The 27,921-nt window shown below is 45.7% G+C and overlaps 3 protein-coding genes across 3 annotated transcripts; 1 reads left to right on the top strand and 2 right to left on the bottom strand.

Annotated features, from left to right (window-relative positions):
• Nucleotides 1–23: 23 nt before the first annotated feature.
• tprn (taperin) lies at nucleotides 24–17,421 on the bottom strand (the record flags this gene model as incomplete). Its single annotated transcript, XM_079235100.1, has 4 exons — nucleotides 24–132; nucleotides 295–419; nucleotides 1,860–2,046; nucleotides 15,271–17,421. The coding sequence occupies 4 exons, from the start codon at nucleotides 17,419–17,421 to the stop codon at nucleotides 70–72; spliced, it is 2,526 nt and encodes an 841-aa protein (XP_079091226.1). The 3' UTR covers nucleotides 24–69.
• A 1,676-nt stretch (nucleotides 17,422–19,097) lies between these two features.
• tmem203 (transmembrane protein 203) lies at nucleotides 19,098–20,696 on the bottom strand (the record flags this gene model as incomplete). Its single annotated transcript, XM_079235102.1, has 1 exon — nucleotides 19,098–20,696. One exon carries the CDS (start codon nucleotides 20,694–20,696, stop codon nucleotides 20,280–20,282), a length of 417 nt encoding a protein of 138 aa, XP_079091228.1. The 3' UTR covers nucleotides 19,098–20,279.
• A 1,993-nt stretch (nucleotides 20,697–22,689) lies between these two features.
• On the top strand, nucleotides 22,690–27,448 carry alad (aminolevulinate dehydratase; the record flags this gene model as incomplete). The annotated part of the gene is made up of 11 exons (XM_079235101.1): nucleotides 22,690–22,808; nucleotides 23,027–23,077; nucleotides 23,681–23,777; nucleotides 24,462–24,597; nucleotides 24,711–24,794; nucleotides 24,939–25,027; nucleotides 25,315–25,370; nucleotides 25,475–25,562; nucleotides 25,644–25,730; nucleotides 25,872–26,001; nucleotides 26,584–27,448. 11 exons carry the CDS (start codon nucleotides 22,690–22,692, stop codon nucleotides 26,640–26,642), a joined length of 996 nt encoding a protein of 331 aa, XP_079091227.1. The 3' UTR covers nucleotides 26,643–27,448.
• Nucleotides 27,449–27,921: the final 473 nt, after the last annotated feature.

Here is a 27,921-nt window from a genome sequence, read left to right as displayed (position 1 = left end):
TCGCTGGGCTCTGGCTGCTGGCTGGTCCCACAGGTGTGATGCTACTGTGCAGCTGATTGGTCCGACTGATCAGAAGTAAAGTGCGGGCTCGCTGCTGTAGTCCGACAGAGACGAGCTGTCTGCCGGCGTGAGCTGAGGAGAGGAGACAAAAGTTGAAAGGTTGAAAGCTACTGTCATTTTAAAGCAGACCTCTTTTTTTTGGTCAATAATCATCCACACGTTTTCGATTTATGTGCTCCACTTAGTCTGTCACACCTAACCTGTTTGGTTTGGATAAACCCAACTCTCTCTCACCATAACTTCCTCGCTCATCTGCGTCGGCCGGGAGGCGGCATCCTCCTGGTAGTCGCTCTCGTCGCGCTTGTGCTCCTGCCAGGTGCTGAAGTCCACCGAGTGCTTGGGAATGTAGCTGGAAAGGTCTGCAGGCATTACAAAGAAGGGATGTATTACTAAAATGTAAAGAAACGTTAACACTGATGCGTTTGTACCTTTCCCTTTTTGCGGAACAATAACTACAAATAAAGATATACATGTTGATGATCAACTCAGGGGAACAAAATTGGAAAAATCTCTCTGCAATGGGCCAAATGTATTGATCAATGAAGAGAAGGTTATTGTGTCTAAAATGTAAATCTCAAATAATGAGGGACTGCTCCAAACACATGTTGTTAGATGTGCTGCACACTTTGTCCAGCAGGGGTCTCTGTCATCACACCTAAAGTTGTCCTACTTTTACCATCTGCACAAGGGTGGCAATGTTGTATTACTAAAGAAGCACTGACCCGATCGGACCACTTTGTAGTTTTTCATATGACTTAGAAAGAAAATGCATCTCCTTTAAATTCAAACTGCCAGGCAAAGTAATATGTTTCTATATGTTACAGCCAAAACCATGGTATTTAAAAGGACACAGCACAGGCCCTTCATGTTTAGTCTAATGCCGAGCATTGCACTTAAGCTTTAAGGCTGTGAAAAAGCAGCTTTATGTGCATATTTTCTATGGTTTTGATTGATTGTAGGGGAAAAGACACTGTGGCTGGAACTCTGCGGCTCTAAAAAGAAACAATGGTGGGCACATATAGACATTTTAAATACCACAGAACTAGGCTGCATGAGCACTAGTGACTCAGCCTTAGCTTAGGTTGTATGTCAACAGCTTTACAAAGCAGGCGTTTAAGGATACACGGCTATATGTAGACCGTTGGAAATAAAACAGTAAAAAGGAAAAACAGTTTCCTTATTCCCGTCTTCCAGGATCATGCCCACATATCTGACGCTAAACAATGTCATTAAGATAAGTTTTTACTGCCTCACTAGTCTTTTTATTTGGTCGTCAACGGCTCATCATGAGAATGCAAAGTGGCAAATCATCATACAATGGCACCTTGAAGTCGCACATGCTCAGGGGATTGTGGGTCAGAACAGCCAGGAAAGCATGCCGGCTTGCATATGCTGCAAAATGCGACGGGATGCAGTAGAACATCCTGGTATTTCTGGCGTACTGCAGTTGACATTATGTATTGAAACACTCAATAGTTTTTTGGCATACTAAATAGTATAGCAGTATAGGTATTGGAATGCAGAGAATGTGCCGTTCACTGTGCTTTTCGACAGCTAAATTCAGAGGGTCACCAGGAAAAACATAATACAGGGTTCACCCTGTGGGGCTCACGACGGCAAAGAGACACCAGGCTATTAGACTTCAAGGTAGCTTGTTGAAGACTTAAGCGTTGGACAAGTCGAAATTTTTGATTTTTGTTCACAAGAAAAGTCAGAGGGCCAACAAGACCTTTCGGGATCATCCTTCGGGGGCCAGGAACAATCGGCAGGAAACAGCTAAACATTCAAATGGGTCTCACCGTTGCCGTTGTTCGAGTGGGTGGGCGAGCTGATGAAACTGGGCCGGGGGATGTGGATGCGTCCCACCATGCTCGGCTGTTCGTCCCGTGTCTCCTCCTCGTCCTCGTCCTCGCTGTCCCACACGGTGCTCTCCGACGGATACTCGTACGTACTCTGGAGAATCGACTCGTTGAACGAGATCTTGAGCTGCAAAAGGTCACAGACAGAAGACAAAGGAAATGTTTGAATGAGTGGTTCTCTATCATCTTCGACGTGTTAATGAAGGGCTTTGATTTGGCGATATTGGTCCCCCCCCTCCTATTTGTGTTGTAGATACATGGTGGCACGGATTTCCACGGCCTGGATGGATCAGCACTCTATCCCTTTATCAGTCACAAATCTGATAGCTTCTACCCATTCTGAACTCTAAAAAGGGTTTTTTATTAGCTCCCCCGAGTCGTCATGGAGGCGTTTCAGCTGATTCACACGTACATACACCGGCGTGTTTGTCCATGTCTGCTGACTGCTCTTAACGTGTTGTACCTGGCTCCCTCTACTCTGCAGGCCCTGATCTAAATCTGCCCTAATCCCCATCACAAGGCCGCCAGCCAGCAACGCCACCTCCGACTCAGGACCAGTCAGGGTCCACACTCGGAGAACGCGTGTCATGAAGACGTGAAGCACGGAAGCGCAATTCTTCTTCCTCAATATCCTTATCTTATCTTATCATATATTAAGCACAAAGTACAAATGGCGTCATCATTGTTATCTACTAAGACAAAGCCTACCCGTGCATCAAAAAAAACTTTGGAATATATTGAATCATTCTCTTACTTATTATACTAAATCCACCTCATAAGTTTGGACTTTTCTACTGTTTGACAAAATAAACACACTATTATATTACACACGATACAATGTATTCCCATTTCATCAAAACAGGAAGGAAGGATGAAGTTGTATTTTTTACTAATTTAATTTACAACGCATACAATTCTGATATGATGATTGACTAAAGGTTTGGAGTTCCAGGACAATGGTTTATATATTTAGGACAAGTGTCTATAGATTCAGTACAAGGTTTATAGATATCAAAGGTCCTATGTAGTAAAAATATATAACTATAAAACATATAGACCATTTCACATTCTGAATGTGTCCCATTTTATTTCCAGCGGCAGTGTATGTGAATGACATCAGCTGCATGACGAGCAGCGCTAACGGTGCAATGAGTGGCAGCAGTGCTGACAGAGCCAACAGAGCTCACCTGAAGGGGACTCGGAGGGTGGGTACTATACGTCTTTAGGTTCAGCACACAGGTCTATAGATTGAAGACAAAAGGTATACAGACTCTGTATCGGGGTCTTGAGGTTCAGGCCGGTGGATTAAAACAAGTCTTTAGATGGTGGAGAGTCCAGATGAGGGTCTTTAGATTCTGCAAGAATGTCTATGGATTCAGAACAATGGTCTATAGATTCAGGAGGAGAGTCTATAGATTAAGAAACATGGTATGAGAAGGACGTGGACCAATAGATTCAGTCGGATACTTAGGTTCAGGAGTATACATTAAGGACAAGGGTCCACAGACGACGGATTAGGGATGTAGAGAAAGTCTGTATTCATTACAAGGATCTAAGGGACACCACCTTTCATCAAATCCCAGAGTTCTCTCTAGAAACTGGCTGAAACATTAAAGTGTATTGTGTCAAGAGGTTTGAAATGTTCTAAATGTTTCCCGCTTATCTGCTACTTCCTAATTGTGTTTTAATGTATTAATAGTTCCCAACATCTGATTAGAGCTGATAAAAAAAATAAAATAAAAAAAAGTCCATACAAATAATCACATAAATCGAGATAATGATATCAGTCAAGAGGTTGTATCCTTTTACAGTGGTGCTCGTGTCCTGTCCGGGTGGTGGAAGCACCAGGACGGAGCAGCCGTCTATGGAGGACCCCTAGAAGGTTTATCAGAGACCCACAACCACCCCAGAAACTGTTCTGCTCTTTACATTTCATACATATTTAACGAGCATCATCGGGGAGGGGGGGGGGGGGGGGGGGGGGCGAGATCTAAGCTGCCAACGACGACCGCTTCTCTGTAATCGTTTTGTGCTTATGACAATAAACAACATGACGCTTGAGGAAGCCGTGTGGAGCAGGACGAGGGTTCAGAGGACAGCGTGTGTGAACCCTCCGAACTAAACCAGGACGACAACCTTTCAACCAATTACTCACTTGTGTTACAGAATGAGAAGCGATTTCTGGGGTTTTGACATCAGTTGTTTTGCATTTCTGCATCAAGTTTATATTCTAAAAAAAGAATAGAAATCAGCATCTTCTGAAAAATGAAGACGGCAGAAATATGAAACGTTCAGGGACATCTTGCTGTTTCAGGAGATAAGACGTGAGTAGAGATGTGACAGTTTAGAAGCCCTGAAAGATCTCACTTTCCACTCAGCAAAACAGCATCTTTTCCTCCCAGGCTGGGTTTCTACATTAGTATTCAGCCACAGTAACAGTACAATACACAAGACAAATCAAATCCTGTGTATATATGTATATACACACACACACATACATATATTGACAGTATGTTACCATCTTTAAAAAAGACCCTCAGTCCCAGGCGTCGCCTATTTTTAGCACAAAAACCTCTTTTCTTTTTTTGGGTTCCTGTGTTCACTCTTACACCATGAAAAGCCTTTTGCTTGCTAAACTGGCATCCTGTCTTGGAGGAAGTCTCTGGATGCCAAAAGAGAGTCCATCAATAAATCAGGCTCGCCGCTGGGCTCGCTTCCTCTTTCACTGTCTATCACTTTTCTTTTTCTGTCTGGCCGACCAGCACCCTTCTCACATGAGACTTCGCCGTGTCCTCTCTCTGACTTTACGTTGCCGCAGCATTGATCCAACTTAATGGTGAAGAGAGAGGAGCGTAAAAAAAAAATGTGTGTGGGGGGGGAAACACAACAGAACTGTGATCTTCATATAACCCAGCCTGCTGCTGCTCGTGGCTGAGCTTCCGCTGTGGCTCTTTTTTTCATCTCGTGATAAAAGCCTGCATCATGGTGGCAGAAGCGATCAGTCTCCTGTCCTCAGGCTGTGGGACGGGCCAGCGGGGGCCTCGGCTCGGCCCTGCTGTCCTCCTTATTCTCCACGGGGAGCTCAGATGGGACGCCACCAACGACCGACTCCATATTCTGGTTTTGTTTTGTGTCACCGAAGGCCGACTGTGAAGCTCAGGATGTGTGCTAGTTGGCTGCTGCTTTGCGTCAGCTCGCGTTAAGATAACTTTAACAGTACCAGGGAAATGTCACTATGTTTTGGAGACAATGTATTGCTGTAGAAGGCTATTATTAGGTGGCTATTATCAGTAAAACAGGTCATTTAATGTGGTAAGTCGTCCAATATGAACAGTATTTAAAATGGACTGTGGGTTTAGGCAGTTTAAATACAGAGACAGAAGATTCATATACAACATATCACTCATCATTGCAATATATGTATCGATAATTTGTGTAAAGTAAAACAAATTCTGTCTCACTAATAAGTTCATAGAGTTTTGGGAGAAAAGTTATGGCCTCCAGATCTTAAGCTTGTACTTGTAAAGCATTGCTGTCTTGCTTTATATTACTTTTCAAATGTAATTTCTATATTCTATATAAAACAGGAGTTAAACGTAAGAGAGAAATGAAGGAAATGGGAGGGAGGATTTCAAAATAAAACAAAATGAGAACCAAAAAAGAAATCTTTGCGACACAATTAAACTGTTCAGGAAGCGAGCAGAATCATTTCTGCTCCACCGGTGGATTATTTTCGCTTGCGCTGAAACACAAAACCCCAAACAAACAAGAGGCGTTCTTTGAAGCTGAATACAAAATGAAACAGACTTGTTAAGACCGCGATTGTCTGCAGAGTCTGGAGCAGCTGATGCAGCAGCAGCAGCAGCTTCACCGCCACCAGACCGAGACGTTGGATGAGGGAAGACGCCGAGCTGAGCAAATCATAGATACCACACCCGGGTTCCTTTGCCCACAAAAATGTCATCAGTTCCGTTTTGTTGTTTGCAGGTTTAGTACGGAGGCACAAAAAGGGGGGAAGTGGGCAAGACGGACAAAAGAAGAAGTGTGTGAGAGATAGAGAGAGACGGCAGATGAGATTATGTCTCCATGAATGTGCCGCGGCCAACGGGCCAGATGGGAGCAGTGCCAGGGAATGCTTTCCAGGCCACACAGCATGGCGTGTTCTCGCTTGGTGAAAATTGGTTCCTACTGAATGAACACACACACACACACACACACACACAGTGCTGATGGGGTTTGGACTTCTCCAAGGCCGCCGTGTCCCAGTGGAGCTCTGACACAATAGCACTGAACAACTGAGGGTGCAGCAGCATGCGAGTGTTTTTGTGTTGACGTGATGTGCGTCTGACGTGGGCGTGCGTCTCTTCCTAATGTGCTTCCAAATCTCTCTCTCTCTCTCTCTCTGTCTCTGTCAGCGGGGCCAGGTGGCATCGGGCGTGGCGTGTTGGTATTGGGCGTGCACCTGCTCATAGAGTGCATCTTTGTGCATGCAAAAAATATATAAACTTGATTGTTTCAATGTTTTATTCCACATGGATGCGTGCCTAACACTGCAGGTTAAAGTTCTTTAAAAAAAGGACTAACCTGCTCGGAGGAGACTGACCAGGCGATTAGAGCTAATCTCCAGCCTGGTAGATAATATTAGAACAGCACCACAATGAACCGGCTGAGGAGTTTAACTGCAGCTGCATGAGAGAGGGATAATAAAGCCGCCGCGTACTCAAACAAAGCACGCGGCGTACCTCTCCACTGTGCTGGCAAATTGGGACAACTAGTGTGAACCAGAGGGCCTCGTTTTGGGCGGGGGAAACAAAAGTGGCGTCATTAATGCATCATTAATGATCGGACGGAGAACATATTCGCGTCACATTTCAAATGTCTTCTCATTCTTGTGTCCATTTTTGTTTTATCGTGACCCACATCTAAGACATGAATAGAAAGTATTCCACCGAAAAACTTGTTTTTTTAAACAAGTTTTGACTTTACGGACTTTACGGATGAATGACTGGATTCAATCACACAGGACTTCAAAAGGGTTAGAGAATGAAGTCAAAGACCTTTTGTCAGTTGTGGTCGTTGGCATGAGGAAAAAGATACAGGAGGGATCAGTTGATGAGACGACATGTTTTGAGATATCAATCCCCAGTATTAATAGTAACAGTCTTTACACGGAGTACTTATATTAGCTGTCAATAGCAGCCTGTATGTAAGCTGAAAAAAAAAACCCACCAAGCATTCGCAGCACTTCCTGCTGCCGGTTGTTGAGCTAAATGCTCGGAAGACACGGTGATAACCTGACAGCGACTCAGATGACTGACAACTCCTCTCCTCTCTCTCTCATCGTGTCCATTTGTGGCAGAACAGTAAGAGAGCACTCATCAGAGAAATTTGAATCTCAAAAATCCACCTGAAACCTGAACTATTTCCGTCCGGAGGAGGAGAGGCGGCCATGGTGTATTTGTGGGAAAAAAATAGACATTACTTGTGTTACAGAGGCAGCAACTCCCAGCACTGTAAAATGTGCCATCAACTGTCATGATCACTCCTCTGTGAGAACAGCGACGCCACGACACTACGAGAGCACCGCCCTCCCCTGCTGCGTGGAAGAGGAATGAGGCCCTTCCAGATTGAAACGGAGCCCAGATTTGTTTTTAACCATTAGCAACTGTTGGTGTAACCTAGCGATCACATCTTTAAGCACATTCTCGACCGTAATTATGAGTCATTTTAGTCAACAGCGCCGACGGCTGCCAATGAGACATACCTTGCTGCCTTCAATAAACTAATGACAAAAACCGGCAAAACAAAACGACAGAGATTCCATTCGGGGTCCGGCTCCAACCCAAACAAAATCAGACCCGTCAGGCTATCAGTGAAAGGTCAGCGAACACCTGCTGAAAACCCCGGTAGTTGTGATCCAACGCAGTGGATTCGGGTCGAGAACCTATACGCGTGCTCTTGTGTAGGTGTTGTCGTCAGACTTCACTGTCGCGCGTTGGGGTTAAATCGGTTCAGCAAGCGGTGCAAAAAATGTGAAGGAAATCGGTGTTTACACTGCCGTGTGTCTCAAGACCGCGTGAGTCACTGATGTAAGGGCAATGTCCTTTGGAGGGAGTTTTAAGTCTATCAGGGCTGGGTTATTTGACTGATAAGGAACGGATGGGAGAGGAGACACATTCCCAAAACCTGTTCGTATCAGCGAGACCCCGAACAGGAGCCGTTTAAACAATATTTTTGACCCATCTCAGAACATTTCGCTGATAAGGAGCTGGCATGGACCCGTCTGTCTGCACACGTTGCATGTGTAAGGAGAGACGAGCAGGGCGGAGAGCGAAGCCCGCCTGCAGGGAGCCTTCAGGGTGTTTGATACAGAACAGCTCACTTCTGGACCGTCCAATGAAAGTGTCAGGATCAGGACCCCACTGGATCAGGACCAATGATAGTCTCTGGGGCCTATGATCTATGTTGGATCAGAACCTCGTTGTTAAAGTAATGGTTTGTCTATGTATCACATATTTCTTTTAACCTTCAGGAAGGGAAGAGGAGCCAATGGGTGTGTCGACCATTGGCGCCTTAGTTGAACTGGTGGTCAACGGCTCTCCAGTTAGTTGAATTTTGAGGCGGTGATAAGGCTTCTGTTTCCGTGAACTTTGGGTCACAGATGAGTCAATGATCGATGAGCTTTCTCGACAGCCCCGTGTCTCACACACACACACACACACACACACACACACACACACACACACACACACACACACACACACACACACACAAAATAAAAAAAGGCGGGTGCACAACCAGGATAAAAGCAGCGGGAAGTTCAAATGTTGCACCAATAAAGATTTGCAATCGTCTGCATGCAAACTACGTGTCTGTTAACCTTAGAATGACGTAAACAACATATTTTCCAGGAGTTTGTCTATACATAGTGTAAACATGGTGGTGATAGATTAGAGATTAACTGTGCAAAATGTTGGTTCTTCGGTCGTGCTTGCAGCTCGAGGTGGCAACGTCGGTCAGCACATCACTTGGGTCCAGATGGATGCATTTTATGTTTAGGGCTAATTTACGGATGTTAGTATGCTAAACATGGTAAACATTACCTGATAAATATCAGCAAGCGTGCCGGCATGCAAGCATTAGGAATTAGCTTAGGTAGCTAAAGTACAGCCTTGAAGAGTCACAAGGCTGTTGACTCGTTTTGTTGTTATGTGTTCATGTAAAACAATTAAGATAAAATAAGATGTGCGTGTATATTATATATAAAAAACACGTTTGGAGACTTTTTCCCAACCCTGCCCTGAAACACCTGACCTTGGCCTCATGGAAACACACACGTCCTCTCTTAAACATCAGAGGGTTGTGTGGGTCTCCTCACACACACACACACACACACACACACACACACACACACACACATTTAAAAGTTGGCTGATTACAGAACATGCTCACCAGGAAACCCATTCAAACATCTTCATGAGAGGACGACTACATTTTCACGCCGCTCTCTCCGTCCAGTCAAAAGCGCTCCTGGCGGCAACTACATACCCAACAATTACAAAATCTACAACATCAGCACTGACGTAACAGCGTGTGTGTGTGTGTGAGAGTGTGTGTGTCCTTATCCTGGAATCCTAATGACAGGATAGAATGGCCGCGACTCGTGTTGCCCCGGCGACAGGCGCCATGGATATGTGACAAAGGGGAAACGGGAGAGTGGAAGTAGACAGTAAGAGAGACACAGAGAGAGAGAGAGAGAAAGAGAGAGAGAGAGAGAGAGAGAGAGAGAGAGAGAGAGAGAGAGAGAGAGAGAGAGAGAGAGAGAGAGAGAGAGAGCAAGAAAGAGAGAGAGAATCGCGGCAGTAAGACAGACAGCTTTTGGTCATGTAAACAGGAAAACCAAAGCTGAGACACGGTTCACATGCTGATGCCGCACACATCTCCGGCACAGCACGAGGACCTGTTAACCACGAAAAACAGTCAGGTCCCGTAGATGCCACACATGTGGGGGGGCGGGGGGTATTTGAATAACATTTACATTGCGCACAAAAAGCCCCACATGCGGCCCAAGAGTGCTGCCAATGTTTTTGCATTTGCCAATGGAGACAGGAGAACTGGATGCGCTCTTCAGTCATCAAGCCTTTACGAAACAGTCAACCCTCTCAACGACCGAGACCACCAAACTAATTGATCCAGGAAAGATGCACGTCACAGCAGCTGGTGGGAAGAAGAACGCTACGGCTATGAAAAGTGCGTGGTTTCTACCTGCCTCTGTCACTCGCCCACTCTGCTTCTTTTTATAAACTTTCAAAAAGCCCCTTCTGTGAGCGTCCTCCGCTTTTAGTCTCCTCATCTTTGTGCACTCTAAAGATACACACACACGGACAAACACACTGAATTAAACATGACTATGATAGTGGGGCTTTGCTGGCTGAATTCTAATTACACCGACTTTGCAGGCTCGCATGTGCCTGAGGCCTGTGTGGGAAAACCTGCGAGTGTGTTCGTACGGGCCAGAAATTAGGCACAGTGTGTGTGTGTGTGTGTGTGTGTGTGTGTGTGTGTGTGTGTGTGTGTGTGTATGTGTGTCCACATCCTGCAGCCACACAGCCCTCGGAAGAAGCTTGTCAAATGGAAACCATATTTGCACCAGCGGTGACATCGCTTGTAAAAAAAGAGAAGAGAACTAGCACCTCTCTCCAAATCAAAAATGAAAGCATGTCAACTTCAAACCAGCGGCAGAAGATCTGTCGCCTGTTAAATTAGTTTAACTTCTCATGAGAAGAAAAGTATACGTGGAAAAACTGCAAAATTTTAAGACTTCAAAAACTGAATTTAAAGCTGCCCTAATTGATGTTTTTTTCATTACCTATGGACCAATTTACAATCTGTCATGTGACAGGGGCTGCTTGTTTTTTTAAATTGCGACCGGCTCAGGTCCGTCCTACATCGAGGACATGGTCCAATCCAACGCTCTCGCCCCTCCACTGCTCTCTGCCAATCAGCTTTGCTGCCCCCTGACTGCGAGGAGGGCCCATCAGCCACAACTGCAGAAACTGATGGAATAACATAAATCCTCCCGCGGAGCGTTTTAGCGTCTTTCAGCTCAGTTTTACGGTCACAAACTTGACCATCTCTTGGTCTTAGTCATCAACTTTGTTTTCAGTCGCAACAGCTCCGATGAACCCACTTTAAACTGCACAGTCAGCACCAGACAGACAAATTGTAGCTAATGACCGTAGTGGAGCCTTTAGCATATTCCTCTCTGGAGCCAAAACAACGTTAAAAAAGGACATTGAAATTGTGACTTGCATTCCACCGGGAAAGCCAGAAAACAAGACTGCAAAGGGAATGCTCACGCTGGATGTGTCGATGAGGTATTTAGTGATAAGTTACGGACACAGTTACTCTTTAAAAATGCACTAGCCCAAGGCTGTCTGAAGGATTTCTCCTGTCGCTCCAGCTCAGTCTAGATAAAGAAAGAAAAAAAAACATACAGAAGAGGGCAGTCGGCTTTTATTTTGAAATCATTTCTTTTTGTGGGTGTGGTGGTAGGTTTTCAGGAAGTATAAGGGAGGAGAGATAGGGAATGTCTACTGGGTGGTAAATAATTAAACACAATGGACTTTCACACCTGTAGCTCAGGCGCACAATGTAAATGTAGGAGTTTGCCCTTTCAATGGCCTTCCTGTGTCACAGGGAGATTTTAACCTTTTAGGTTTGGGTATTTTTAGCCTGCTGTATGTGTGCCATTTTACCACAATCAACACACAGATGAGGATTATGTCCTTTGCATGCATGCACAGCAGAAGAATGTACTCAGTGTTGCAAAACGACTTTGATATGACGAACATGACCTTCTCACAAAGCAGCTGTTCGCCTTAGCTTGGACCTTAATTGTTCTGCCGTGGCATCAATACATATTGTCAATATGTAATTAGTACTATATGTACAGATTGCTGCAGGGAGAAGTTGTAAAACTCAGAAACGGGTCAGCGTTTTATGCGCTTCGGAGATTTTTTACTTTTCATTCTACGATATATAAAATACGCCAGTATCTCGTGAATTTTAAGACGCGGTTTACGCGTCTTAAAAAAGGAACAGAGGACGGAAATGAAAAATTGCTACATTATAGTTAGAGAAGACCACACAGAGTAGCCTAAATGTGTATGATTTGGTTACTTTCCCAGAGTCAGTGTTGTCTGAAGTTATGTCAAACAGCAATATTAGGCTCAATTGTGAAGCGTCTATTGGATCAAACGACATCATCGGGATTCCATGAAGGATCAAATAAACTGTCAGGTAAGTCGCCGATTGGACACTTCGGCTGACTTGTCACTGCGCATCATCAGGGCCACATGAGGAAAATTATTGAACTCCAGTAACCGACTTGACTACATAATTTAATGTATCTCCTCTGATGTCATGAAGGGCTCAAAAACCCATAAAGTGAAACTATACTATGCTTTCTGATGTATAGGGAACATGCCTGAAGCATCATGCATCATGTTTAAGGGCTGGGCGATGATTCAATGCGATCATTTCCGTGGGTTTATATCCAATATATATCCTGACACGCAGTGACCTCGTCTAAATTGACAATATAGCGAGCACACACCAACTCAAATTTCTCAGGGAATCCGATCAAACTCAGTGAACTCGTTATTGATATATGAAGTGACCTTTGCAGTGAAAGAAGACTCTGGCCGTACCGCCCCAGCCCTAAGTTTAAACAATTAGTCATCCGAGTGGCTCCTCTGTGTGAATAGACAGAAACTACGAACACTGGAAGAAGAAAAAAAAAAAAAAGGCGAGCGAGCTTCTAAAATCCCTTCCCCTCTCTCTCTATTTGATGTGCTGACACACAACACATGGGCCCGCCTCCCTTTTCCCATAATAACCCGGTCAGAGGCAGCAGAGACTTCAAAAACAAAACCACTCCACCCCCTCCCGCATCTTGTTGCCAGCTCAATCTCTCCTTGATGGAGCGGTGTCCCCCACCACAAAGAAATTAAAACATATAAATATATATTGCTCAAGTCAGGACAGCCCAATCCAATCAGATTGCAGAAGAAAAACAGAGCAAATCCTGATCGGTGTATTTCACCAGAGAGCCAGAGTCGCTTTTTATGCAAATGCACAAGTGTTGCAGTACAAGAAGCTGCACTTGACCTACATAGCTCTTCCACAATTCCTTCCCCAATAGAGAGGAGGAGATCAGAGGAAGCTGGAAGCTAGGGGGACAAACCTTATTAACCACCAGCGCACAGGAATAAAGTGGTGCACTATGGGTAGAGGGGGAAAGAAAACCACACACACACTCACACACAAAGCAGAGTGGTGCTTGCTGAGCGATAAAGACACGAGTATATGAGGCCGGGCTGGATGTGGTCCAGGCGTTCAGCACCCACAAGCAGCAAGAGAGTGGAGATGGATCAGGGTCTTGTGTTTTCTTTGGAAAATCTAGAGCAGGAGTTGATGATCTGCTTTGATTCTCAAGTACTGACGTGCATAATGGAACATTCTTTTTAAGCCAAGTTCCTCGTAAAAAAAAATCTAAATAAAAAATTGGTTTTGGGTTTTGTTGGAAAACCCCCAATCCCAAACCAGAGCGCCGAGCCGAGGCCATTCTCGGAGGCTGCTCTCACACCGAAGCGGCGCTGGACTAAAAAATTCCGCACAAATTATACAGGCCGGGCCGAGTCTCGGTGCTTTGTGTAATTGCCTGCGTAGCCCTGCCCAGAAAAAGAAAAAAGGGGGAAGAAAGAATCTGGGCCTCGATGATGGCCGAGAAGAGTTCGACGGACAACAAAAAGGAGAAAGCGTTTGGCTTCGTGAGCGACGGGGACAATAAAGACAGGATGTGCTCGTCGTGTCTCATGTGGCCACACGGTCACCTCCAGTGGTGACCTGCGGGTTAAGACTTCCTCGCGCGAAAGGCCAGCGGCCTAAACGTCATTATAAAGTCATGATGCCAAAACATATCCAGCGTTAGAGGCGGTGCGGCGCCTCGTGAAGCGCAAAGGGCAGGGTCGATGTAACTGAATGCATTGAACAGTTCCTCTTCAGGAGTGCAGAGTACAGTAGGCTGAGAGGAAGGCCGAGAGGCCCGACATGCGCCTGTATAGGCTGGACTCAAAACCCCAGAATGCTGTGGCTCCGCTCCCTGAGCTTCTGAACCGCCACATTAATGAGTTCTCTCAGAGGTAGAGATTCAAGCCTCAGACGGGCTGAGATCTTTGTCCGTTACTCGGGCGGATCCACAGTCGGCAGCAGCTCCCTAAATTAATTAGAAATATTCTCTGATATCTAATTAATCCCTGATACAGCAATTTCTTCTTTTTTTTTATAGACCTTCGCCCGGGCAATCTGATTAGGATGGTTAAGATGAACTGCAACACAAACTTTGTTATCATTTAATTACGATTGGAGGGGCAGGGCCGCGGAACATCTCAGCTTCAAGCGAAAAACTCCGGATGGATTCAAGCGTGAAAGCACCTATAGGTGTGTTGCTCTGAGTCCGGGACAGGTCAGAGGGCCCCCGATGATGAGAATGTTCAGTCGATAGGCTTGGAAGGGGCCACCTGACCCAATCATGCGCTCTGTGACAAATAACATGCCTTTGTGTGGGGGCGTCCACAGGACTCCAGCTCCAAGTGGCTGTGTAAACACACGTTTTTAATCCACTTATAGGCACGGAGGCCCTGAGAGCATGAGGTCAAGTGATGGGTGGAAATGCAAAAAAAAGCACAAAAAGGCGCAGGTGAGCGGAGTGCACCGGCTTGGATGAAGAACAATAAAGTGAGATAAAAATAAAGTAAAAACAGAGATAGCACAAACTGAGCTTTTTCCCTGTGTGTGACGATTGACTACTAAATTTAGATCAGAAGAAGCTTTCATATCTCCCCCCCACCCCGGGAACGTTTGGCACATCTCGTGCGTACACGATAATATTCCTACAGCGAGCTGCAGTGTTTGTTTTCACCGAGGAACGATGATCGAGCAATTAGGGCGACGAACAGCAATTGTTTTCATGACGGCTGGATTTGTCTTCTGTGTTTTTGATCAACAGTCTGTCAAATGAACATATTGCAAAAGACTAAGAGGTGATGTCTTCCCGTTACTTGGTTTTTGCCCGCTGGGCCTTCTTGCTCGATGCACGACTTTAAATCAGTTGACAGCCAAAGTGGTTTGGCTATAATCACTCAATCAACTAATCTTTTCAGTAGCCCTCCGTGTGTGTGTGTGTGTGTGTGTGTGTGTGTGTGTGTGTGTGTGTGTGTGTGTGTCCCCTTCATGCTACAACATGTCTCAATAAAGTCACAGATTGATTCACTTTTTTTGCTCTCACCTTCTTGCCCACCGAGTCCGTCTTGGAGAGGCAGGACTTCTCCAGGGACAGGTACCCGCCGATGACCTCGATCTCCTCCGCAGCAGGGTAGCGTTTCTTCAGCAGGGAGCCCAGCTGGGCGTAGGGGGCCTGCGGGGGCGTGGACCCTGGCTGGGCCACACTCGAGGCGTCCTGCTGCTGGGGCTCAGGAGAGCTTGAATGGCCCTCGGGCTCCACCCTACGTTTGGGGACCACGGTGAAGGTGTTGCCCTTTCTTCTCTGACCCATGGGACTGGGAGCAGGGACGCGCTGCTGGGTCTCCACTTCAATGTCGTCGATGTTCGTTACTGGCAGCTGATCCGGGGGGGCTTGTTCTGGAGCTGGGGACGGGGTAGAGGGGACGGGGGATGGGGCTGGAGAGTCCGAGGGAACCGGAGAGGTAGGGGGCGAAGGCGGGACCGTCGGAGAGGTGGGGGGTGAAGACGGGGCGGGTGGAGAGCAGGGGGCAGGTGTTGGAGCAGAAGATGGAGACCAAGGTTCAGAGGTGGGAGGAGGTGAAGGACTCGTGGCAACAGGAGGAGATGGTTCAGCCTTCGATACCCTCACCGGACTCTTGATTTCCTTCTCCTCTAGCGGTTCCTCCTCGTTCCTCTTTGAGGAAGCCACGGTGGGCATCGGGGCGTGGGTGGTTGGCACTCCTGGCACGGGCCCCTCTGCCCCTCTGTGGGAAGGGGGCGACTTGACGGGGCTGGACGGTGCTGGGGTGGCAGGCCGGCGTTTGGGGATCACTGTGAAGGAGTTACGGGACTGCAGGCGCAGGTTCGCGAGGGCCCGTGCCTGGGCGTCCCCGTCAGGAATTTGGGCGAGGTCCGGCTTCGGGGAGGGCCGGATCTCGAAATCGGACGAGGAGCGGGTCACCTTGAATAGCACGGGGCTGGTGGGGGACTCGGCACGGACGCGACGGGTCTCAGGGGAGAATGGCACCTTGGAGCCCTCCCAGTCTCTCTCTCTGGTGGGCTTGGCTTGCGGCCTGTCGGGCTCATCCCCGGGGCCTCCACTCTCCTCAAACCGCTGGCGGAAGGAGGACACGGGCTGAGGGTGCCCGGCGGGGCGCTGGGGGCTGCCAAGCTCGGAGATGGCAGGCTGTGGCTTTGGTTTGGAAGACGAGGGACTCTGGAAGACGGGCGACGATGGCTGGCTGCTGCTGCTGACCGACGGGCCCAGCCTGGCCTTTGGCACCAGATCTGTCTGTGGCCTGGACCAGAGTCGCGGCCTGCTGCTGGCACCGCAGTCCAGGTCGAGCAGGTTCTCCGTGCTGTGGGACTTCTTCTGCAGCTTCCCGTAGTTGCTGTCAAACTTCTGCAGCATCCGGCTGACCCTGCCTTGACCTTCGCCTGTCTCATACAGGGCCTCATGATCGGGGCGCCCCAGGGTGCTCAAGTTCTCCTCGCTCTTGCTTAACGTGGTGTCATAAATGACCACTTCCTTTGCTCTTATCTCGGTAATAGCACTCCCTCTCCGGTCCAGGAGGTCGTTCAGGGAGCTGTAACTAGTGACACCGTTCTGCTGCCATTTGGGCCCGGGTGTGAGCCCTCCGGCTTCCGGGAAGTAATCCGGGTCAGACTCAATGATGATAATATTGTCCGCGCGGATAGTCCGTATGCCGGGCACGCTGCCGTACAGCTCCAGGATGTGCTGGACCGGGCGGGCGGCGCTCTCTCGGTCGTGTCGCCTCCTCCGCTCCTTCTCCAGCTTGATGAAGGGGTTCTCCTCCAGCGGGCCCAGGCTTTCCTGCAGCACCAGGCTCTCGCGTCTGTCGTCCTCCTCCCCCGGCGTCGTCCTCTCCGCGTCCGTCGGCCGGGGCTCTTTGTTGTTGGTGAAGTGTTGACTGGCTGTGGTGATGGTGTAGCTCCGCCCGGACCCGCCGCTCGGTCCGCCGTCTCGTTTGGGTCCACTGCTGCTGCCGCCGCCGCCGTTCACGTTCCCCGTCTGCTCGCCGTTGACCCGCTGCGAGCCCGCGCCGCCGGGGCTCGTCTCCGCGGCACCGGCTCCTCCAGACCCGCCGCCCTTCGCCTTCCTCCTCTCCAAGATCTCTCGCTTCCAGGCCGGCATCCTCGGGCTCTCTTGCCCGGGCTCTTGGCGGAGGACGCGTAGCTCTCCTCCGCCCGACATTGCGGAGGGTTGTTTGGAGGGGAAGAAGAGGAGAGAGGCTGGCTCTGAGGCGCTACGCCGCGGTCCGGTGCGGCTATAAAACCTGTATCCGGCTCCGACTGTACCTGCAGCACCGATCACCGCACACTCACACACATCTCCACCGTCTATTTCTTCCTCTCTCCTCTCGCTCTGCCTTCTCGCGCTCTGACTCCACACAGCCCCTGAACGCGGCCCCGCCCATCCGCAGCAGCACCAGCGGCTTCGGTTGTCCCACCCGCTTTTTGATTGGTCGTCACTGCTTCCAGACACGCCCCTTGCTTTCTGTAGAACTCCACACATCGACGCAAACCCCTCCCGTTTCTATTGTTGACTGGGCAAGGAAGGCTTGTCAATCAAAAGTGTTGCGTTCAGGTTCAACCCGCCCCTCTCTTTTTTTTTGTACTATATTTAATACATCAGTGGATGTATCTTGTATTGGGTAATTAAAAATAGATTTGTTGTCAACATTGTTTGTGCTGCGACAGTTTAGATTTAATTATAAGAAGTAATACATATTTAATCACAATCTTTACGGGTGAGATTTACAAGACTAGGTTCATCTAGAAATGGACTACATATGACCCAATAAAAACATTATTAGTCTCTATTGTGTCTACGTCGCCTACTGAAGATTGACTTCTTTGTGCGTGGCTTTTTTTTTTTACTTTACTACCTATAATTTCCAAATAATGTTCTGAATTCATTGTTTTAGTGGCCCTTGTTCATTTTTGTATTTAAACCCACCTCGTACTCATGTTACTATATTTTGCCGTATATAGGGATATTTAAACTGTAAATTGTTTTTGTTCGGGTGTGATATACATCCTGTACCGGGTGGAGGCTGACGACTGTTCATTTAACATTTTGCCGATGATGCCACCTGTCGATAATCCGGCTGCAGAAAACACATGAGCTGAGAAGTAGCCTGCTGCATATTGAATCAGCACTAAGAGGGCTATTCTTGGGTACTACAAGCGATTACTGTACCTCATCAAACATTTATCACCGAGCCATAATTAAGAACGGCAAGGCTGAAGAGAACACGGGAGGAAAACAATCAAATGCACAGAAGAAATAGGTCAGTGTGTGTGCCTTTGTCTGCTCGTCAAAGTTGGTTTTGACAGATAATCAAAGCAGCTGGAGGAGCTAGAAGTCATGTTTCTGAACATCGAGCGGTGACGTCAAAAGAAGATTGATTAATTGTATCAAACACATTTATTTAGACTTATTATATTCATTGGGGCTAGTATAAAAAACGGTACAGTCTAATATTACATGAGAGATATTACATTACACTGATTTAAGACATAGTCCATCACATAACATAATGCAACAATAATTCTGCTTATGGTTGACAGAAACCGAATACACAAAGTATAGGATATGCAGTGTGGTGCATCTTATTGAAGTCTGTAAAGTGACTACGTGCTGAATTTACTGTAAAATACAAGCATTAAACAAACATATATATTTTTAATTTGTTTGTAGAACGACGCATGTTTTGGGGACGTTGTGGAATACGCGCTCATATAAAAAGGCCAGTAGCGCCTCCTTGTGGCGAGAGAGACCAAGGCCCAGTAACAAACTAGACGTCTCCACCAGACTAAAATATTAGACGACATTGGATAAATGTTGATGGTTTATTTACACGTATATACAGATGACAGTAGGGGTGCCATTACAAGAACATAAACAAGGTTCTGTGAATTTCTTTCCAAAAAATCAACATGTACATATTACACCTTAAAATGAGGCATTAAATACATGCAGTACATACACAAGGTAAGATCAAACTCAGATCAAATACATTACATATTGTACAAATAAACAGCAATACACAGGGAAGACATGTGCACACAACTGACTGCTTGGCAGAAATCACATTCAGTTCTTCTACATTGGGGTGAGACTGTGAGCCGACAAGTTTCAGAACCAGCGTCTTGCGGTTCAGACCGTTCTCATTGATAGAATTGACAAGCGAGGCAACTAGTGGGAAAAGAGGGGGGATTGTGTGCGCAACACTCTTTGTAACAGGCAACAAAGTGAGACACATCATAGGAAACCTCACCAAATTGTGCAGGCAAGCAATGTATTCCTTTTGGTAGAGAGGGAACATCAAAGCCGCAGCAATTCTTGAGCTCTGCTACCCATGACAGTCGCCCAAAAAAGTGGCTGAGGCATTACAGCCTTTAGGTTTTCACCTGTTCATTATATTTACATATGTATTGTGCACACATGCATTAAAACATAAGTCTGGTGTACATTTTTCCTCATGGCTCCTTGTCTAACATTGACTGCACAATGTAAAGGCACACCATGTCCCAAATACACATTTACTGCTGACACTTCCTAAAAGTATCAAAAACAAACAGCAGTAATCCACCCTGATGTAAAGGGGCTCAGAAGATCAATGTTTTTTATTGATATCCAATGTCTAGTTGCAATAAACTCCATTCCGTCTATAAAATCAACTAAAGGTTTACCAACGCAATGGGCTCCATTAAGTATGTTTATGCGAAATGTCAAAAAAATGGTGGTCCCCCTGTTATTCTCGTTACAAAATCATGGTGCTGCTATACAATAGCCTCCATTCTTCTGGGAAGAGAAATAATGCATTATATTACTATGCATGTTCATTTTATAGCTACTAGAAACACAAATGTATACAAACTCGATTCTCAAACGTGAATGAAAAACTGTTGCAAAAAACAAAAACAGTAGCAATGAACCAAAAGATAAATGACACCACAGTTATGCTTTAAATCTCTAACGGCAGATGAAGATTGCTCTTCGCTCCTGTGTTGTCGGTGATGTGAACAACCACTAACTGCCTCTCCTCAGTTGACGCGGCATGCTCGTATCATCAGCAGCTGCAGCAGGATGAACAGCGGCGAGACGATAAGGCCAAACCACAGGTCTCTGGCTTGCTCCTGCTCCGCCAGCTTCTGGCACAGCAGCACCTCGCACACCAGCTTCAGGCTGAGCACCGTCAGCACCCAGAGGAGCCGCAGCACTGCGAGGCGCTTCTCATTCTCCTGGTAAAGACGGATGGACACGATGGCCGTGAAGTAGGTGCTGAGGCCGTCGGCGGCAAACAGCGGGACAAACACCAGCCACCAGCTCAGTGACGGGGTGAACATGTCGGCTCTTAGAGCAACCAGCATGCTGAAGACCAGAAACGCCAGCAGGTGGAGGAAGAGTTCAAAGGTGGCAAAGCCCAGCCACTGGACCAGTTCCCTCAGGGAGAACAGCATAGCTGAGGACAGACGGGCCTTCAACCAGGGACGGACGGACAGACTGAGGACGGCAGATTCGCGCACAAGGCAGCCCTTGCTAGGGGCCAAAGTGCTCCAGACTTAAGGTGGCGGAGAGTGGAGATGAGTAGTCACAGATGATGCCTGGGCTGGAATGGTGAGGTACTGCAAAGATGGCCACGTCACTCTTGGCTACATCTTCAAATCCACCCTGAGGATGATGATCGGGAGGGGATTGCAGGAAGTGCTCCCAGACTCTGGAAACCCTTCCTTTTGTATGACAAAGAAAAAACAACATGAGTAAAGAAGATGCAGTGTGTTACATCTGACAGATCTGATGGAGAAAACAAACCACATTGACTATAACCCAGAGTGGACAGGGCCCAAATCACATCTCACTGGATTAGTAAACAGCTAACGTCAGTATAGACAGGCAGTGACTACAGCTATCTTTCTCCATTACTTAATTACGTTGTCAGTTCAATAGTTAGACTGAATTAACTCAGCTAGATAGCTGCTGATAATGGTAGAGTGAGTCTGAAATGGCACGTAGTGCTATCGTAACGTTACAGATGAAGTAGAGCTACATCGATGAAACTGTGTGTAGACGATCCTTGCACTACAATGTAAGCTAACCAGAGACAGTCAGATATCCTCTAATTACCAACCAAACACACGCATAGACTTCTACAAAATGTATCTCACTGTGACTACACATTACTTCACCTTAATAACACTCAGGCATTTTCTCCTCCATCTAGCTGGAAGCGAAACTGTCAATACACAAAGCGATCAAACTATTAGCATCGTAGCTTTTTTTTTCTTTTTTCTCGCCTTCCTTGAAATATCGCGAGTAAATTCTGATTGTACGGAAGCCGAAAGGACTGACGTAGTAAATATGCAATTATTTTCTAATGATGTTATCCGTCTTTTACAGTTCCACCTGTATTACTTACCTGGTGCTCTATGTTTTATGTTGCATTTAATTATAATAACAATGACATAACTTCCATTGGAATGGTTTATTTATTTAGCTCCGGATTAATACAAATATTACTCCAGTCGGTAGGTGGCGGTAGTGCGCCTTCACGTCGTCCGATAACCGTCGACTAAAACCAAAGAAGGATCACTGGGAGTTGACAGAAGTGTGGAGAAGTCTCTCGGGCAGTCATTTTAACAGGCAAGTACACCGTCTTATTGTAGAATTTATACAGTTTCTATTCACATTTTTGGATTGCAATGTCACAGATTTAACACAGCATGTGCTGTTGCTGTCAGTTAGACATTGGATTACATTGTACTTGTAGTATCCAGGGGTTTTGCTAGCTAAGGTGACAAATTACTTCTGGTTAAATAGCTCTCGAGCACACAGGCAAGAACAAATTCTTAAAGTACACAATCTGTAGTGTGTTTCAACGTCTGTCTGATTAAAGCGCACTGCTCCATGTCACTGAAATGGCTCGTCATCTTGAAGTTGAAGTTTGGCATTTTGCTGCTGCCACTGCCACTTTGCTTCATATCCGAGGTCATAAATGTATGATGATTATTACAGCATGGGATAGATTTTGAGCATATCATGTTAGCAATGCAGGTCATAATATCATCACAAGACGATGTAATATATATATATATATATATATATATATATATATATATATATATATATATATTATAATGTTTTACCCAGCCTCATGGTACCTTACATGAAATGTATTCACAATTCAAGAAAATGTGTCCTGCTGTGAATTTTTTGAAATGAAAATGCATGTGCATGGTGGAAAAACACTGGGGGGAAATTTGAGAGAGAGTTTTTGAAAACCTGCAGCCAAGCTGCTGTTTGGAGAAGCAGCCTCACGCATGCTTGCTCACTTTTAATGGTGACTGAGCCGAGATGAAGCGTGTGAGAATGCTATTGTGACTAACGGGACCTGGCCTCCTCCCTGTGTTACCTTCTGTGTGTTGTTACTAATGGTCTCTCTGTCTCAGGGTAAAGATGCAGACACCAGCAGAGTCCATCCTCCACAGCGGCTATTTCCATCCAACGCTCCGATACTGGCAGACCAGCGCCGCCGACTTAAGGCCCGACAATCTCATCTACCCGATCTTCATCACGTAAATGAAATCCATCGCGTTTTACTGACAAATATTTCCAAATCACATAAAAAAGGCATACAAGCAAATGTACAGGAGGTTTGGCGGATGAGGTCAGGGGTCAACAACCATGGACTGTGTTTTCACCACGAGGAATTGGACACAGCACAGTATTCTTTTTACGTGAAGCTTAAATGGACAAGGTGTTAATGTTGGTTCTTTGTCACTCTCGCCTACAGTGACAGTGCAGATGCCGTGGAGCCAATTTGCAGCCTGCCGGGACAGGCCAGGTAAGGGCAACGAATCCCATCATGGCCATCCCAAAGTTACAAGCGATCACATTCAGGCAACAAAGCACCTAATAAATAAAGTCTTCATTTAAACAAAATACGCATCACAGCTGCAGGGAGACACACGCACAGTGTCTCCCTGCAGCTGTGAAACCACTAAGGGTGTTGTCTTTAGATAAAAGTAGTCGGGCAGGGTGGACCCAGAGCCAAATGCTGGACCTGGACCAAGATAAGAAAAGAATCCGTTAGACTTTTGTTTCTCACACAACAAAACCAAACTGCAAACCTCCCTCGACCTTTTTGTGACTTGAATCACAAGAAACAGGAACTGAACAGCACACAGTTCCCTGAGTCTCTGTTTGATTTTTCTGTGTATTATTATTATTATTATTATAATATATATATATATATATATATATATATATATATATATATATATATATATATATATATATATATATATATATATATATATATATAAAATAACGTAGATTGTTTTGAATAAACATTGATAAGGACGATTGTTTTCATTGCGATTTCAGACATTCCCTAAAAGGCCCCTTTGTGTTTTGGTGTATTGTTCCAATGTGTCCCCGTCCATAGATACGGGGTGAACAAGGTGGAGGGAATGTTGCGGCCGCTTGTGGAGAACGGCTTGAAATGTGTGCTGATTTTTGGTGTGCCTGCAATAATAGAAAAGGTATGTAAGACAAACAGAGGTGGGGGGATAATGCAATGTGTTTTTGTGCCTTGTTTGCTTTTGTTCGCTTTTGTTCAAGTAGTTAAATAAAATGTCTTCCTGAAGTCTTGTGTTGTATATTATTGCCAAATCAATCTTTTTCTAATGTTAATTTTTTCTGGCTTCTAAATCACCCAGCCCGTGTAAATTTAACTTAAAGCAACACTGTAAGGCCTTTTCAAATATTTAACTTGCCATGAATTATGGCTGTGTATTGGCAAGAATCTGGCAATACAATATGTATCATGATACACGGGTTATTCAATATTTATATGTAATATGTAAAATAGTGCATAGAATCACAACAGTGGGATCTACATTAATCGTAGTCTTTTTAACATCAGCATCATAGCACTAATTCCTTACTACTATTACATCAATATTTCATAACAATACATTATGTGGACATTTGGTGCGTGGCTGTTTTTCATGGTTTTTGCGAGGCAATGTGTGGAAGGACTTGACCGGTCTGCCCAGCTTCACAGTATCGGACCGCACCAATGCGCTTGTTTCTGTTTACAAGCAGACTAGAGTCCAGGATTGTGGAATGTCAGGATCTGAATGTAAGCAAACCAGCTCTTCTTCACGCTCAAAGACACACACACACACACACACTCACACTGTGATCTGGCTCTTCCCCGTCAGGACGAGAGGGGTTCCGGCGCCGACGCAGACGACACGCCTGCCATACTGGCGGTGAAGAAGATCAGATCTTTGTTCCCGGAGCTGCTGGTGGCGTGCGACGTCTGCTTGTGTCCCTACACATCCCACGGACACTGTGGTCAGTGTCTTAGATGACGACCTACCTTCTGTTTGTTTAGTTTTTTTTACTTGAAGGGCAGCGTAAAGAAATTGAGACATAGTGAGCATAAACATATGTTATTTTTCCTGCAGGTATCCTAAACGAAGACGGTACTCTGAACAATGACGCCAGCTGTCTGCGCCTAGCAGAAGTGGCTCTGGCCTACGCACAAGCTGGTAAATCCTGTTTTTCGAGACAAGAATGTCTCCAATTAAGGAACAAGCATTATGATTATTTGGTTATTTGACTACGTACATGGCTTTTTAAAGCTGATGTCATCCCATAATGACTAATGCTAATCGGGTTGTCTTGCTCTGCAGGCTGTCACATCATCGCTCCCTCTGACATGATGGATGGAAGAGTCAGAGCCATAAAACATGCCCTGTTATCTAATGGTATGGGGAACAAGGTAATGGACTTCACATCCCTGCAGTTTGAAGAAAGAGACGTGTAGAAACTTTCAGATCCAGCATACCTCAATGGAAGTGATCATGGTCCGACAAAAGCTCAAGAGAAGATGTAAATCCTTAAAAACAGCCAGTAATATACTGTCATTTAAGAAATAAAAACAGCTGGGCATTGTAGGTTTTAGCAAACATTACCCCAAGTAGGCTTTGATACACACAGTACTTGTTCGTAGGATTAATTAATTGTTGGTGATCTTCATCTTTTTCTCTCTCTCTGCGCTCCATCCAGGCTTCAGTGCTGAGCTACAGTGCAAAGTTTGCTTCTTGTTATTACGGCCCCTTCAGGTAAGGAAGCATTTTTTAGGATCGAGTGTAAACAGATCTGTGATCTGTGAAACGTCTCTCTGAGGTGGGGACAGGCTGACTCTTTCTGCTGTGCTTGTGTACAGAGACGCTGCACAGTCCAAACCTGCGTTTGGGGACAGACGATGCTACCAGCTGCCCCCCGGAGCGAGAGGACTCGCCATCCGGGCCGTGGTGAGTGTGTTTGCAAGCGAACATTCGGGGGTTTGCGGGTGCTGAAGCAGTCGCCTCACCGTTGGTTTTGTTTTGCTGCAGGAGCGAGACGTGAGGGAAGGAGCTGACATGCTGATGGTGAAACCGGGTCTGCCGTATCTGGACATCGTGAGAGAAGTCAAGGACAAGGTCTGTAACCAAACCGGTCATGGGGTCAGCGAAGAACAATGTCGGTGTTCTGCATTTAGGGGAAAACCCATCATTTTGGAAGTATTGTGTCTTTTTGGAGGACGTTTGCACATATTTTGACGTTATTTTATATCTCCTCAGTTCCCAAATCATCCCCTGGCGGTGTACAACGTGTCGGGGGAGTTCGCCATGATGTGGCATGGAGCGCAGGCCGGAGCGTTCGACCTGCGGGCCGCCGTGATGGAGGCCATGACCGCCTTCCGCAGGGCAGGTGAGAGGGACAAAGGCTCCCCCCACCCCGGTGCGGCTCTCGTCCACACTGAGCCAGCTTTTGTTAGCACTCAAAACCCTGAGAGTGGATGACTCTTCAAACGGCCGCGTTGTCTTCACAAGTGACTGCCTCTTTAGATTCAGTCGGCTCAAGGTCCCCTAAGAGGACCGTAAAACACGTTGTGCGACTTCGTATTCAGACAAGAGTCAACAGTTGTTCTTAAAAGTTTACGATTCAGCGTATGGAGAGAAAAGCCTGCTGTCATACAGACAGGATAATGGACAGCCTCTCCTGGAAGGCATTCATGGTGCCGCACAGCGTTTAGCATGGGAAAATGTGACGCAAGTAGTTACAGTATGGGAAGAACGGAAGAAGCAAGATGGATGATTAGTGTATCCCTGCTCATACACATTATTTTCAGGGTACACGGGTATCTAATAAGTGCATTAAAACTATTTTGTTCAATTCATGGTACTCTAAATTGATGTCACTATAACTCTGTATCAGTTCAGCTCTAGATGTAATCTGACTTCATTCATTTTTTTTATTTATTTGTGTTTCTCTCCATGCCCTGTGATGCAGGTGCTGACATCATCATCACCTATTACACACCTCAGCTGCTCAGCTGGCTGAAGGAGTGAAGGACGGCGAACCCAGAGACGGACTGACTCCTTTTTAAAAAAAAAAAAAAGAACAAACCTGCAGTTAACTTGGTAGCGCTGGCAAAGAAAACATGCATACTGTTTTATTTGTTGGCCTTTTTATTTGACCTTTCCTATTCCGCTTTGTGATTAATAATTCACATATCAGTACGTTTATCTGTTCAGCAGTGACTATTCTGAAACACTTTAGTTGTGTTTCTGTTTGAAGGGCTAATATGGAGCCTGACATGAGAATGTAGAAGTTGACAATCTTGTCAGTGTTTCCCATCAGGGAAACGTCTCCTGTGTAGTCATCTCCCAACTAACTAATTATGGGATGTATGTTTGTATGAATCATGGGAACACAACTGTCTGCTATGATATATATATATATATATATGTTGCTGCCTCAGCTTGAGCACTGTCATCGCCTAACAGGCTTTTTGACCAGAGGATATAAAGTCACTCATTCAGAGCTACAACAGGTGTGTGGGCGGCCTTTTCTTTTTTCTTTTATGTTGATGCATGTTGGGTAATGCACCATCTCTTCACGTTTTTCCACAAGCTTACCAACACTGTATTAAAACCTTTTCTAGAACTTCCTGTCTGTTATGCAGCATCACAAACAGCAGTTGTAGCAGCCTGAAAGTCATTTAGTCCGAGCTCTTGATCCTCCTCTTGTTTTTTAAGTGTGAGAGGAAATGTAGAATCTTTGCTGCTGTGCATGTCTCAGGTTGATTTGATTACACAAAGTGAAATGGAAACAGTATTTCCTATTTCATTCTGCTCTTTTATTGTCCACCTAAATATGTATCGATATACACTACCGTTCTCTTTTTCTGGCCATTTTGAGAGTATAATCGAACCCACAAATGTGATGCTCCAGATACTCAACTATCTCCAAGGAAGGCCAGTTTTATAGCTTCTCTCACCAGCATAACTGTTTTCAGCTGTGCTAACATAATTGCACAAGGGTTTTCAAATCATCCGTTAGTCTTCTATGCGATGAGCAAACACAATGTACCATTAGAACACTGAGTGATAATTGCTGGAAATGGCCCTCTATACACCTATGTAGATATTTCATTAAAAACCAGACGTTTCGACCTAGAATAGTCATTTACCACATTAACAACATATAGTGTATTTCTGATTAATTTAATGTTATCTTCATTGAAAAAACTGTGCTTTTCTTTGAAAAATATGGACATTTCTAAGTGACCCCAAACTTTTATAAATCATAGTCAATCTGTAAGATTGGATATTATGTGACGCACAG

The sequence above is a fragment of the Taurulus bubalis genome (assembly GCF_910589615.1).
Source record: "Taurulus bubalis genome assembly, chromosome: 19".
NCBI classification, from domain to species: domain Eukaryota; kingdom Metazoa; phylum Chordata; class Actinopteri; order Perciformes; family Cottidae; genus Taurulus; species Taurulus bubalis.
The sequence above is the reverse complement of the archived record's forward strand: the minus strand, read 5'-3'. Positions and strand labels throughout refer to the sequence as shown.